Consider the following 13,968-nt stretch of genomic DNA (forward strand, 5'->3'; position numbering starts at 1 on the left):
ATAGATTGTAGTAACACATAAAGAGGAACCGATACTATAAAAATAGCATTACCATAGATTGTAGTAACACATAAAGAGGAACCGATACTATAAAAATAGCATTACCATAGATTGTAGTAACACTTAAAGGGGAACCGATACTATAAAAATAGCATTACCAGAGATTGTAGTAACACTTAAAGGGGAACCGATACATCGGTTCCTCTTTAAGTTTCTACATTTTTATTTATGCGTCAAATATGTTGAAAAATAATTTATTTTAAAAACTTCAATACACAATTTAAATCAAAATAATATCATTATCAGTGTTAATTCTATTCTGTTTCTAATTTTATTCTACTCCCATTGGATTTAGAATGATTCATATCTTACCAGTCCATCAATAAGTCCTAATCCAATGCCGTTATCTTCTTTGACCAAATCCACTACGAATACATCTTCCTGACCATCGTCTGTTTCTCTTAATCTTTCCATGCTTTCTAGACACTGTTTTGGAGATTGCAACATCGTATTTCGATGCAATAACAGGTCCATTTCGGACTCAGTAACTCCTAAAAAGGTATCAGACAACTCAACTGTAAAAACTGGAAAAGGTGTGGTTTCCTTCTTGAAAAGGTAGTTTTGTCATAAATTCAGAAAAAATGAAAAATCATATTGAGCATACATATAAATACATGTCTTGATTTCAAATAAATATGTGTCTTGATTTTAAAAAACAAATAGACCGAAAGCACTTTTTTTTCTTGGCCTCACTACCAGTATCAGTTACTTTGTCATGAATTCATGAACACAAAACCTCCATTCATGTTCAAAAGGGTTTGAAAGTTTGAAACTTTCATTCATTGATTATAAAACAAAATGTTCAGTAACACTTTGCTATCTATAAGCAGAGTAAAACTATACTTTCATATTGTGAGAAATCATGAGATGAATTACGACTCATAACTGAACATATATATGACAAAACGAGACTCGGACAAAACAAAAACTAATTTTGGAGCACAAACACACACACCAGGACCAGCATGTACAGTTCATATAACAAGATAAGAAGACAGATTTATTTTATAAGAAATGGGATGCTAATAAAAACAAGAGACAACAACAAAATATAAAACAAAACTATTTTTTTTTTCTGTATTAGTTTTGTTTTATGTTTTGTTGAGCGACGGGACAAATAACATATTTCCTAACCATCTTCGCTAGATTCTGACTCACTGGTAACATCCTCCACGAGCTTCTCCATATCATTCAACGACAGCGGCTCTATGTAATCTGAGTTACCCTCCAATTTATATTGCACATTTCTCGATACTGTAGGCTTGGTGGATGATGTACTGGCAGGCGGGGGAGGAGGTGAGTAGGTGGGGGGTGAGGGGGAATGAGTCGGAGATGTAGGCTGTTGATTATTGCATACTGTCAGTAGTTCAGGGCTGCCTGTCGCAGATGGAGACGATTGTAATTGTTGGCACTGTTTTTGCTGCATCTGTTGTTTTCTCTGTTGCTGTTGCTTCAGAAACTGATGTATTTGCTGTTTCAGCTGCGACTGGGATTGCAACTGCGAGTCCGACAGTTTGGGTTTTGATGGCAACATTGTTTTTTCAGTGTCTGGTGGGGTGATAGCAACAACTGGAATGGCACTATCAGTGTTATGATCAGTTGCAATGGTTTCAGCATTTATCTGTTTGACTGTGAGTTCTTGGCAAGCTGATGCGGTGTGATTAGCATCATTTTCTACGTTATCGTCACAGTTCTCATCATCCGTTTCATATGGTTCATCATAATCATGGTGGACTTTAACAATGTGCACCAAGTGCTGGGGATCATCCAGATTAAACTCTGAGCAACCTTGCGAATAAACAAATACTTGTTGATTTCTATGGGGACTTGAAACAGTGTTCTCCACACGTTTTATTTCATAATGACCATCTTCCTGTCTCCATGACACTTCATATTTAAAATCTTGGTTACTAGGGCTTTGGCTCCCTTGGTAACTATGCATGGGTACTGGTGGCTTGTATGAAGAGCCGTAAGATTGTTTTTTCTGCCCAATGTAAGTAGGTGGCAGAGACTGATACTGGTTTGCTTGAGTGTTAAATTTCACAGTTTTTTGAACACCATGTGTATTTAATCTAACTTGACTTTCAGGAGACATTACTTGTTTAATGTACAAGTTTGATCCCATGTTATTATTGTTTTCTGTGCCACATTGATTTTCAGTGTAACTGTTCGTGGAATGACGGCGACAATCATCAAAAGGTTTATTATAGTGTCTATTTACAGCAGAGACATCATTAATTTTGTTCTTCATCTTGACCGAGATAGCATCATTCTCTGCCAGTTCTTTTCTCACCAGATTAGCCATCACTTTGTCGGCAGACTCCTGTGGTTCAGTAACTGGACTATTCCCTGAAATAACACACAAATACCATCACTATTTCATTTCATTGCATGGCATAATTCAAATTGCAGAATAAGACAATCTCCTGTTAGCATACTGTACAAGGAAAATTTTACACATGTTGCAAGGATGTCTAGAGTTTAACTTTTAAACTCAGTTTACTATTTAGTTGACTGAATGGCAATTTTACTTGCCCTGGCCATAGAACCGTCCCTTAGAGCTAAGCTTTGCATTATATTTATGCGCGCACCATTGTACGTGTATAGCTTTCTAATTAGACACTAATCGTTGTTACTCGTCCCTTACGTAGCGTTACCATCAGTATCTTGAAGTATGAAATACATTGACACACGAAGGCGATCTCACCTCAACAATACAAATATAATGTCCAAATACTTCTTAACTGAATTACAAACTAAACTGGTACATAGCTACATCAGACCATTATTAACAACTGTCTAGGGAGTAACTGACCTCAGTTACACGTTTTACGGCTTCTATTCGTCTTAACGTAGGTAAAAACGATTTTGGGTCCATCTCCGTCGAAGCGCTAACTGTGAACTGACTTTTGACTTTTCCGTCTAAATGTTCCAGAAAAAGAACGTATATCGGAGCGTGAAATAGTATAGCCACTAGAGGGCATAAATACAAAAAGTCGAACGTACGATAAAAATACAATATAACTAAACGGCGGCTACAATATTGTTAAATTTTATTGGGAAAGGTTACATATGATTAAAATCTGAATTAAGAAATAGATATTTTCAGATTCTTAACATGAGTTATATTATTTTCTATCACTACAATTCTATCACTGCAAGCTATTACATAACCTGACTACCTAAGTCGGTTGAATAAACTTTTCCCTAATACATACAGTACTATACACAGACTCCCTAAGTGAGTTGAATTATTGTATCCCTAATACCAAGCTATTACATACCCATACTCCCTAGGTGAGTTAGAATAGTCCAGCTAATATTTTCTCTCACCTGTATAGATGGTGACACTTGTAAGGTCATCAGCCAATGACTGCAGACTGTCATAAAATGATGCTTGTGTAACTCGTTTATTTAAATCCATCATAAAATCAGCATTAGGCAACACCAGTGGAGGATGATTATTAAAGCTTTCTAAAATTTCACCTGAAAATTAAAAATAAGAAATATATGTGTAAATACTAATGTTAAATTTTTTTTTATTTTCCAATTTAAATTATCTCATCACCATTTAAGTCAACTTTTACCCTCACCATTTCTATTTTTAACTCTCAACCTTCTCACTACTGTTTAACCTTAACCTTCACTATTTCAACTTTGAACATTAAACATTTTACTAGTCAACTTTGATCTTTTACTCGCTCACCACCATTCAAATTTGATCCTTAAACCTTTTACAACCATTGCCAACTTTGACCTCTGACCACCATAGTCAACTTTGACCCTCTAACCACCATTGTCAACTTTGACCCTCTTATCACAGTTGTGAACTTTGACCCACTTATCACAGTTGTGAACTTTGACCCTTGACCCTATTACCGCCATTGTCAACTTTGGCCCTCAACCACCCTTGACAATGTTGACCCTTAACCACCATTGTCAACTGTTACCACCTTCCACAAGATAGTCCTGCATGCAGTCCTCATTGATTTCATAATCTGTCAGTATGTCAAAACAATACTAGTATTATAAAAAATTGTGCATTTACCATTTTATCTGTCCTTCAGCTACTCAAATATGAACACATTTTGGTTGGCAGAAATAAATATTAAATATTTATGCTTAAGGCTGAATTTTAAGACTTGTAAGTAAAGGGCAAGGTGTCCAATAGTTTAACCTTTTCACCACCAGAATTTCTCGTCCAAATTTGTCTGCACTTTTTTCTTATATTCTTCAATATTTCACAGAAATGAACCCTAATTTTGAAGCCAACAGACATAATTTGAGTACATTTTAATTTTTTACTCAAAAAATTTGCTATTTTTGTTTCAATCTTCTGAAGGAAAGTACAGACTATAAACAGGACTATTTGTGAATTTGTGATGAAAAGAGTGAAAAGGTTAAAATACTGACAAATTAAGCTTTAATCAAGATGGATACAAGGGATTGTGAAGAAAAAGATCTTACTTGTTCGTAAAGCTGGTTCTACTTCTTCCGGTGGTGGAAACCAGCCTCTAGGTCTTGTTTTATTGGAACCTAAGTGATATTCACTCAATATCTGCTGTACTTGGGCTGCATTTAACGCTGGGTACTCCCTTCTGATGCAACTCCAGTCCATCTGAATCACAACAAACAAACATTTATTCACGTATTTGGGAAATGTGGATTACAGTGAACAATTTCACGAAAATTGTTTTCTTAAGTTAAAGGTGATTCAGGTTTCATCATGACATGTCATGTGTGAGTTTGAAGTTGACTCACAGGAGTTTTCAAAAGAATGTGTTCTTTCAACAAATTGTATCAGTATAGGGCAAACTGTTATATTTTTACAAATAGATTTGTAACCTGTTTTTTTTTTTTTCATTTTTTATAAATAGTATATTAAATAGTAATCTTGAGTTGAAAAAAAAAGGAGAATTTTTCCTAATTGAACCAACAGCGTAGTATCATATTTACCTGAAAGAAAATGGCGGCTATTCGACCATCTTGAATCGAATTGTGGAAAAAATGAATATGCATATGTATCCCAAGGTGCATGATACATGTGAATGGGATTAGTCCAGGTATGCATACACATGCATGTAGTTTGATTACTTAATTATACATCTTTAAGCTGAGAAAAGTGGGAAAAAGCCTGTGGTGTTTGTCATTTAATATTTTTTTCTGAGATTAAACTTTATCTTTATTAATATTTACTCACATGTAAGAGTTGTACTTTGGGTGTTGCTAGGAGACCAGACGCTGTGGATAATGTTTTCAAGAAGCTAGCTGCCTCATCATGTAACCCGTGTTCCTGTGTCCATGATTCAATCAGGTCAAGATTACCGCGAATTTGAACTCCTTTTGACCATTTGTAGAATTTGCCACCAGTTCCTAGTAAAAAACATTGAAATGTGCAGAAAAGAGTTGAACCAATTGAATCTCCCTCTCACCAAAAACTTTTGGATGATTATGATGTCTTCATTTTCATGAAAATGAAGAAAAACTATTTCTGGAGTGTTATACTTTATATTTTTATCACTACATATAATTTTTTAAATTGTAAGAGCACTGATTGACTGCCATGATGTTCCAGTTGACAAAAAGAGTTGATGATGAAAATTAGTTCCATCCTGATACGAACAAATGATATAAAAATCACATAAATTTTGTTGATTATTTTGACACACAAACCATATTCCACATTTGTGGTAGTTTGGCCATGCATGAGTTGTCATCCTGACATTACTGTAAAATGACTAATTTTCACTGGGTTTAAATTTCGCTGATTTACCATTTCAGGCATATTCAGTGGGTTTAAAATTAACGGTTTTATTATTTAGATAATGTGTTCTATGCTCAATTTTACATATCCACTGGGTTTTAATTTAGCGCACTTTCCAGTCAGCGAAATAAGCAAAATTAAAACCCAGTGAATAATTAACCCTTTTACAGTATGGCAATTTGATGTGTTATGCTGGTATCAACCAGGCCTGGTCAAATATAAGCATCAGCAGACCTCAACGGAGGTTCCTCCAAAGTCACATTCGTTAGTGAATAAATTTTGGCAAGTGGATTTAGCCTTCCCAATTGAGTATGCGACACACTAACCTAAGATACAGTGACTTTGGCCTCCCCATCAAGTCTGTGATGCACTCATCAAGAGTTCAAGTACAGGTAGGATTTCCCCAATTATGGGTCTGTACGTCTACATGAACCGGTTAACTATGTATGTCTACATGAACCGGTAACTATGACAACTCACCTCGCTCCATCAACATGTTAAATAATGATGCGTTGGTGAAGAAGAATAAATATGCAAATAACTGATGAATGATTTGGGGATGTACATGTAAATTATGTACAAGGTCAAAGGTTGACTGGAAGATACTGATGATGCTCTCTACTCCATCTTTGCTCTCATCTTTAGTCTCATCTTCATCTGTGAATGGATTGGTATCCAAAACAGCTGGCAGTGCTACGTAGAGTGTCTGTAAGAGAAAAAGGAAAACATTTTTTCTTCTTCTTTTGTTAAATTGTGTCAACCTTGTCAACTGCACCAGTCTTTGTACTGCTGTAATGCATGTTGTCATAGAAACCATATTACATCATCTACCTAACATTTTGGCGTTATATGTCAATTTAACGTACTATCCCAGCATCAAGACGGCGTGGTTGAACACACCAACCAACCTTAACCTTTATTTCTTGGGTTGATATGACATTAAAGTTTGTCAATACAGTTTCCCGATTGTGGTAAATTTGACGTGGACGTGCAGCCGTTCTCACCTTTGTTTTAGCATAAGACAAATGACTTAAAGAAGAAAAGAAGGTCTAGAAGAAAACTCTCAATAATTGGTAAAATACAGATCCTTAAAACCTTTGGCCTTTCCCAATTCATATATTTAGCATCAATGATTTCTGTGCCAAAATCTATTATAAAAAAAATCAATAGTATTATTTACAATTTTATTTGGAATGGAAAGGATAAAATTAAAAGAAACATCCTTATTTCAGATATTGAAAGAGGTGGATTGAATATGATTGAGGTGGACTCCTTTTTTAAAGCACAACAGATTATGTGGGTGAAACGGTTTGTTTCTGATAGCCAAGCCCGATGGAAGGATATATTGAAGGGACTATTGAAAAAGTTTGGGGACCTTGTGTTTTTTTGCAACTATGATGAATCAGAATTTGAAAATCAAATCCCACCCTTTTATTATGATATCATCCGGGAATGGTCATCTCTGACATCATACACTCCAAAAACAACATCTGAAATTGATAAACAAATATTATGGAACAATAGATTTTTAAAAATTGGCTTTCGTACAGTCTATCTGAAAAGTTTGGCAAGGAAAAAAGTATTAAGAATAATAGACCTAATCGATTTTTATGGAAACTTTCATGACTGGCAATATTGGAAGGTAAAAGGTATCACTTTGACAGAATACCATACTATACAAGGCCTAATCTCTGCTAATACCCATGAGTGGTGTGATTTTCAAAACAAAGTCAAATGGAATTCTAAGTATGTTGCAATTAATACACTGACGAGCAAAAAGGTGTACAAGTCTTTGTGTGAAAACATTATTGAAGAGCCAAATATTGCCATAGACTTCCAACATTTGTATGGGATGAAACAAAATGTAATTTTCAAACTACCTTTCAAGACAACAATCTCCACAGATCTTAGAACATTCCAATACAAAATTCTACACAGAGTTTTAACAACTAACGTAAAACTGTATAAATGGAAAATAATCAATTCCCCCCACTGTTCTTTTTGTGAAAAAGAAGAAGAAACATTAGAACACCTATTTGTTAACTGTATTGTTGTAAAGAGACTGTGGAGACTGTTGCAAAGTGATTGCAAACTTATTGCCAATTTGGTTTGTAATGTCAAAAATATTATTATAGGTCTATGTGAACCGGAAAATATACTGTTAAATCATTTTATTTTATTATTTAAAAAATATGTATATACATGTAGGGTTCAAAAGGTTCATCCAACAAAATACGCATATAAAAGTTGGATCAGGGAAAATAGAAATATTGAATTACAAATCGCAATAAACAAAAACAAAGAGCTTATCCATTATCAGAAATGGGAACCATTAACTAATTGGTTAGATAATGGGTAAATTTAGATGTTATACCAGATCTTCTTTTTTTTTTTTTTTTCTCTTTATTTTTCCATTATGTGATGTAATATTTTGTGTTGTATGTCCATTATTGAAACAAAATAAAAATATTGTTTAAATAAAAAAAAACAAACAAATGACTTAAAACAGCCAGATTCCTCAAGTCAAAATCACAAAGACTTTTTTAATTCAACAGGTTGTGTTTCACTCTTTCCCCCATACAGTCCAATGTATGGGGGGGGGGGGGGGGCAAGTGGGATAGCTGGTACAGGTTACAGGAAATAAAAGGGTATTTTACGTTTTTACAGAAAATATAATGAATGTTTCATTTACAGTAAAAAATAGGTTTTTACATTTTACACTTTTATAATATAGTTGATAATTTGTGTTTAAGAAAAAAAATTGAAAATTGCTACGAATTACGACATTTAATGTGAAAAATGCTTTATACACTTATAAAAAAAAGATCTTTATACAAATTACGGACGAATAAAATAGCTGATTACATTTTACACCTTGCCCATGTCTATGAATTTACAATTCTTATTTATTTAAATTAAGTTATTATGAAAATAAAAACAATTGATTACAGCTTACGAAAATACCCCTTGCTGACCCTCTATTAAATCCACATACAGTGATATCATATTTATTTCAATAATTAGGTCTCTGCCCCCCATTTTTGTTCACATATAACCTTGCACAGTAATAAGCAATCTATTCGCAAAATGCAACAATATTCCGGCCTTTCATAAAGCTGTATCAAGCCATCTTAATTGGAGATATTAGTATCCAATGGACATCTTTTTTTCAGTTTCCTAGGTTATTTAATGTACACTGAGGACAGAGAAGGCCATGGGTGGCATGTACAGATTACCTTTGAGGTTACCGATAGTGATCGGATTTCATCTCACAAAACAATACTTTCTATTGAAGTTCAAAGTAGTCAAGTAGAAAGGGGTCAACACGTTCAATACCGGTCAACCTGTTCAATACTCATTTTACCCTTGACTGCAGTTGTCTGTTGTAATCTCATACTTTTTCTCACCATGCATGGCGACCTATATGTATGTAAACCTAAGGGGCAGGATAAAACTGCCAATAATAAGAGCCAATCCTTCTAGTCATGTTGGTTTCATATTCAGTTTAGATACAAGGATTCCACTTATTGTAATAAGTCTTGTTAGTTTCCTATTCAGGTTAAGCTCAGATTTAGATACAAATTCTTCATCAAGCAATCCAGAATACGTGTTGAATGTGCAGCTACCTGCCTCAGCATGGAAAAATACCAGGAGTGATTAATTTTTGCTTCACCAGTCCACACTGCTCAACTACCTAGTTACTTGGCAGGTTTAATTTTCACTAAATTAATTTTCAATCAAAACATTCGGGTAGGTGAAAAGAGTTTAATGTCGAGCTACAAGGATATTAAAATAAATTTCACAGCTGTTTAATAGCTCTACAGAGCTTCCAAAGTTCAAATGGTGCATCTCGGGTGATGAATTACATCAATTAAATTAACCAACAGTTTCATACCCTTGTGTTCATTTTCACACGCATCATATTATAAAAGCATCTGTTTATTCACTTCCACCTGTTATGCTTGTTTTAAACAAAAAACAGATCATTTTATTGAATTTTTAAATTACAAATTTTCTCATTCAACTGATTTTTCACTTTATATGATATAAACAAAGCAGATTCAAGACTATTAAATCATATTTTGTACAATTTCAATAGTAATCATGGCAACATGAAAAAGTTGCCATCAAGAATAAATGATGCAAGTATTGTACAACTACGGGTAACTGTTATTCTGTCTATGGGCAGGGACTCCTGGCCCAATTGTTCTGATTAAACGCAAAAACAGTTTGCAGGGAAAACGTCAGTATCTAGTATCCATGTATCAATCAATGACCCCCTTACAACAAAGGCTTTCAGTTTTTGTATTGATTCAACCAATTGAACATGATAACAAAACACAACGGCTCACAGTTTTGTCACTGAAGGGGACAGGTTACAACAATGGAACAACAATGATCTCAACACAGGGTATTGTTATCAAGGTTTGTTGAAAAGAAATGGTTAATAACAGCATGAGAATGTGTTTGTGCAGAAGGTGTTCTGATATGTTTGTGTCCATCTCAGGAATTCAGATTGAGTTGCTAACCGTCTTAAAGTAAAATTTTGTTTCATCACTTCATTTCTAAGTTTCATTTCACTGGCCTCAATTCTGGCATTTTCAATATGCAACCACCTTCCTGGGCTTCCACTGAGTGCAAAACGAAAAATAGTTTTAGCCATGGGTATCTTATACCGGTACTTTAATAGGGGTTATAATTTCCAGTCAGGAAGCACTAGTGAAAATCAAGTAAAAACCAAAAAAATACACATGACTCAAACAACATTATTTTCAGCATAAACAAAAAAAATGCGCAAATACATATACTTAATACAAATATGATTGTTTTTGGAGGCACTTATGTTGGCACAATTTCTATGCCTAGTAGCTGTAAAAATCCAATGACAATATGTTCTTGAGTCCAACAGTTTTGACATTGGTAGTCCATTAATAAAATCTTTCGTTCTTAATTCCAATAATACATATTCTTTTGCTTAGCCAAATATTGACTTTTTGATCAACAGGTGAACTAAAAAAAATTAGAAATACCACCACCACAATGATCATGCTCCAAATAAGAAGAGATAAATAACAGTGCTCCTACAAAACAAAATCTTGCCTCTTTTAACACATAGCCTGCAGACATTGTTTTTCCCATTCATTTGGCTCTCCGCAGAATGTGTGAATATTACCACCAGCTTCAGCCATCAGAAAATGCGTGAATCCTTGCCCTTCTATATCAGGATATCAAATTTCAAGTCGTTTGGGATTTATTTATTTTTGTAAAAATATAAAAGAATGAAGAAGCCAAGAACTTTAAGTGTACGTCTGGGTTCATATTTGATTTGTACCTCCTTCAGACTCCAATGTCCGTAAAGAGTGGAAAAATCATTGTTGACTCGGCATTTGCAGCCATACAAACACATACAGATCAATGTCACTCTATAAGGATTCTTTGTCAAACGCACTTAGGTATTTCTGAAAGTTGCCTATGGTTATTACACCATTTGTTCCAGCATATGACATCGGTGACTCAATAAAGGGACATCTAACGCTCATTACGTATTCATATCATGTGCGACATGGTATTCCCGGCCACAATAGAAGACAATTACTTGCTACAGATCAATAACTCGAAATCATTCGTCGTCTCCTTAACATACCAACAGTCGTGACACCTGCAAATTATCCTCGTCACTGTCGATAAGTAGCTGCCCTCGTTCAAATCTCCTTCTCAAAACTGACTTAAATGAAAGGGTTTTATTAACTCATATCACTGTAACTAGTAGACACCAAGTTGTCTTTTTTACTTTTTGACCCCGTAGTTATAAAGGGTAATATTGACACCTTTATCAGCGCTTCAAAATACTGAGTGTTCTTTACATCAATAACTTACACCAAACTTGAAAAATAATTTTTCAGGGGGACTACTTGTTATGCATCAACTTGTCAAGTTCTAAAAACCCAAATCTTTGTGTAAAATAAATTTTGATAATGAATGATGGGGTACATTTATTTGATGCCCTTTCCAAATTTGTTATTTATATCAGCCACATTAATTCTTAAACAAAGAAGTTAACTTTTCATTTTCAGTAGAGGAGTACTGTTCAGTACTGCAAAAGAATAAACCCAACTCCAGAAACACTGTCTGCATTCAAAATATATTTATTCTATGAGTTCATGAAACACTGTCCTATATTAAATACACCATTCTGATATATTTAACCCAAACTACCAACACATCACCTCATATGGACATGTAATCCAACAGGTGTCTACCAACATAATACTATAATACTAACGTAGTTTTCATTTATTTTCATCACCTAGGCAACGTATCTTTTATTGCAAACTCAACAGCAGTCGATAAATCCAGTGATAAAAATTTATGGGTAAATTTGTTTGAATCTCATCAACCAATCAAATAAAACCAATCAGACATCTGTGACAGGGAAGGTGTCACATGATGTTTCAACAACATGTGATTGGTCAAAAGTTGATTGTTTAATGCATTGATGATTGGGCATTGTTTTGGGGTCTAACAGACTTAATCATTTTGGGCTGTGGGTGGAGTTCCACAAAACCCTTTGTGGGGGGGGGGGGGTGTCAAAAAACTATAAATACCTGTTTTGAAATGCTCAGCGCAATGAATCATCTGTGCAATTTTAATTTAATACCAAACTGTCCTGGTAATGCTACCCCAAATAATAATGCTTGGTTCCTTACCTTAGTGAGGTAGTAGACAGTCTGTTGAAATGTGTACATAACCACTTCTTCCAAAACTGAGAGAACTTCATCGTCTGCCGTTGCTAGCGATGACCGTGATCCAGGAGGTAAACCTTCTTCTGGACTCATTAGATAATCGTTTAAGCAATTCTGGAAGTGATTGAGCATTTCTAAGGCATTTGCCATCCAGAAGAGTATGCCCTGTAGATCTGAGAACAGCTCTTTCATGGACATCACAGCGTCATTGGGTCTACAATGAACAATTAAGTCACATACATTTAATCGATGTAACAAGTATCCTATTAGTGACCTCACAAATTTATCCTGTGACATCACCAATTTATGCTGTGACATCACCAATTTATGCTGTGACATCACCAATTTGCATAGTGATATCACCACCTTGCTCAGTGACCACACCAAATTATGCATTGATGTAACTTGCTCAATGACCTCACCAATTTGCTCAGTGACATCACTAACTTGCTCAGTTATCTCACCAATCTGTGAGGTGATATCACCAATTTTCTCAGTGACCTCACCAATTTACGCAGTGACATCACCAATTTGGGCAGTGACATCACCAATTTGCCCAGTAAAATGTCAGTAAACGCACAATTTTATACTTACATCAACAAGAACAAAATTAACATTTGACATTCCTGGTGAAGATAGCAAAGCTTCTAACGAATAAAGTTGCTTAGAAGTAACATATAGGCTACGAATGAATCTTGACTGGTGAACTTTTGACCCTTTTTGTATTCAATCGCAAGTAGGATTTGAACATGGGTTGGTGTAACAACCACAATAGGCACTGGTGATCAGTATATTTCTCATACCAAAACCTTGAGATGTTTTTCTAATTTACATAATGTAACACAAGGTATTTCAAGTCAAATTACAATGTATATATTGTGTGATAAATGTAAGAGAAATAAACCAGGCTTCAAAAATTCTGGCAAATACCAGTATGAATCGCTTTATTCGACATTATTTCTAAGTATGCCCTCTAACACTTTTCTTTGTAGTATGCCAATATGTATTATATCGAAATTACACTAGGTATAATGTCCCACCTGCTAGGATTACAATGATGAAACCAAGCGTATAAAATTGTTTTTATGGTTTTCTTATAAAAAGAAACGATTAACGTGCACTTACCTAGAAGGCTGCTTGTTGGCAATTTCCTTTGTTTTATCCTATTAGGAGTAAAAATTCAAAGTAATTAATAATTTCTCAGCACAAAAATGCATATTTCCGATTGTGGTTTTCTATTCTTTATCCAATGACGCAATAAGGGATATTAATCATAAAACAAATTGAGTCTGGTCATGTGGTCATTTTTCTAAAACTATTACCGTAAAATCTGTATTAGAAGCCGCATCTCTAATAGAAGTCGCACCCATTCTTTTTGAACAATTAAGAACCAAAAATTCA

The 13,968-nt window shown here is 34.6% G+C and overlaps 1 protein-coding gene across 3 annotated transcripts in view; it reads right to left on the bottom strand.

Moving 5' to 3' along the window:
• Positions 1 to 13,968, bottom strand: part of LOC100372469 (ras-associating and dilute domain-containing protein-like) — a 51,055-nt gene that overhangs the window by 4,754 nt on the left and 32,333 nt on the right. For 2 of the 3 annotated variants that reach the window (XM_078009130.2, XM_085502409.1), the window contains 8 exons: positions 13,693 to 13,730; positions 12,532 to 12,781; positions 6,305 to 6,530; positions 5,261 to 5,433; positions 4,528 to 4,678; positions 3,394 to 3,546; positions 1,195 to 2,409; positions 373 to 551 (listed from right to left, as the gene is read on the bottom strand). In XM_078009130.2, coding sequence (XP_077865256.1) covers positions 373 to 551; positions 1,195 to 2,409; positions 3,394 to 3,546; positions 4,528 to 4,678; positions 5,261 to 5,433; positions 6,305 to 6,530; positions 12,532 to 12,781; positions 13,693 to 13,730 — 2,385 coding nt within the window. The remainder of the gene's footprint in view (positions 1 to 372; positions 552 to 1,194; positions 2,410 to 3,393; positions 3,547 to 4,527; positions 4,679 to 5,260; positions 5,434 to 6,304; positions 6,531 to 12,531; positions 12,782 to 13,692; positions 13,731 to 13,968) is intronic. The other variant, XM_085502408.1, reaches the window with a different exon arrangement.

Source organism: Saccoglossus kowalevskii, chromosome 8 (assembly GCF_978046115.1).
Source record: "Saccoglossus kowalevskii chromosome 8, keSacKowa6.1, whole genome shotgun sequence".
Classification (NCBI taxonomy): Eukaryota; Metazoa; Hemichordata; class Enteropneusta; family Harrimaniidae; genus Saccoglossus; species Saccoglossus kowalevskii.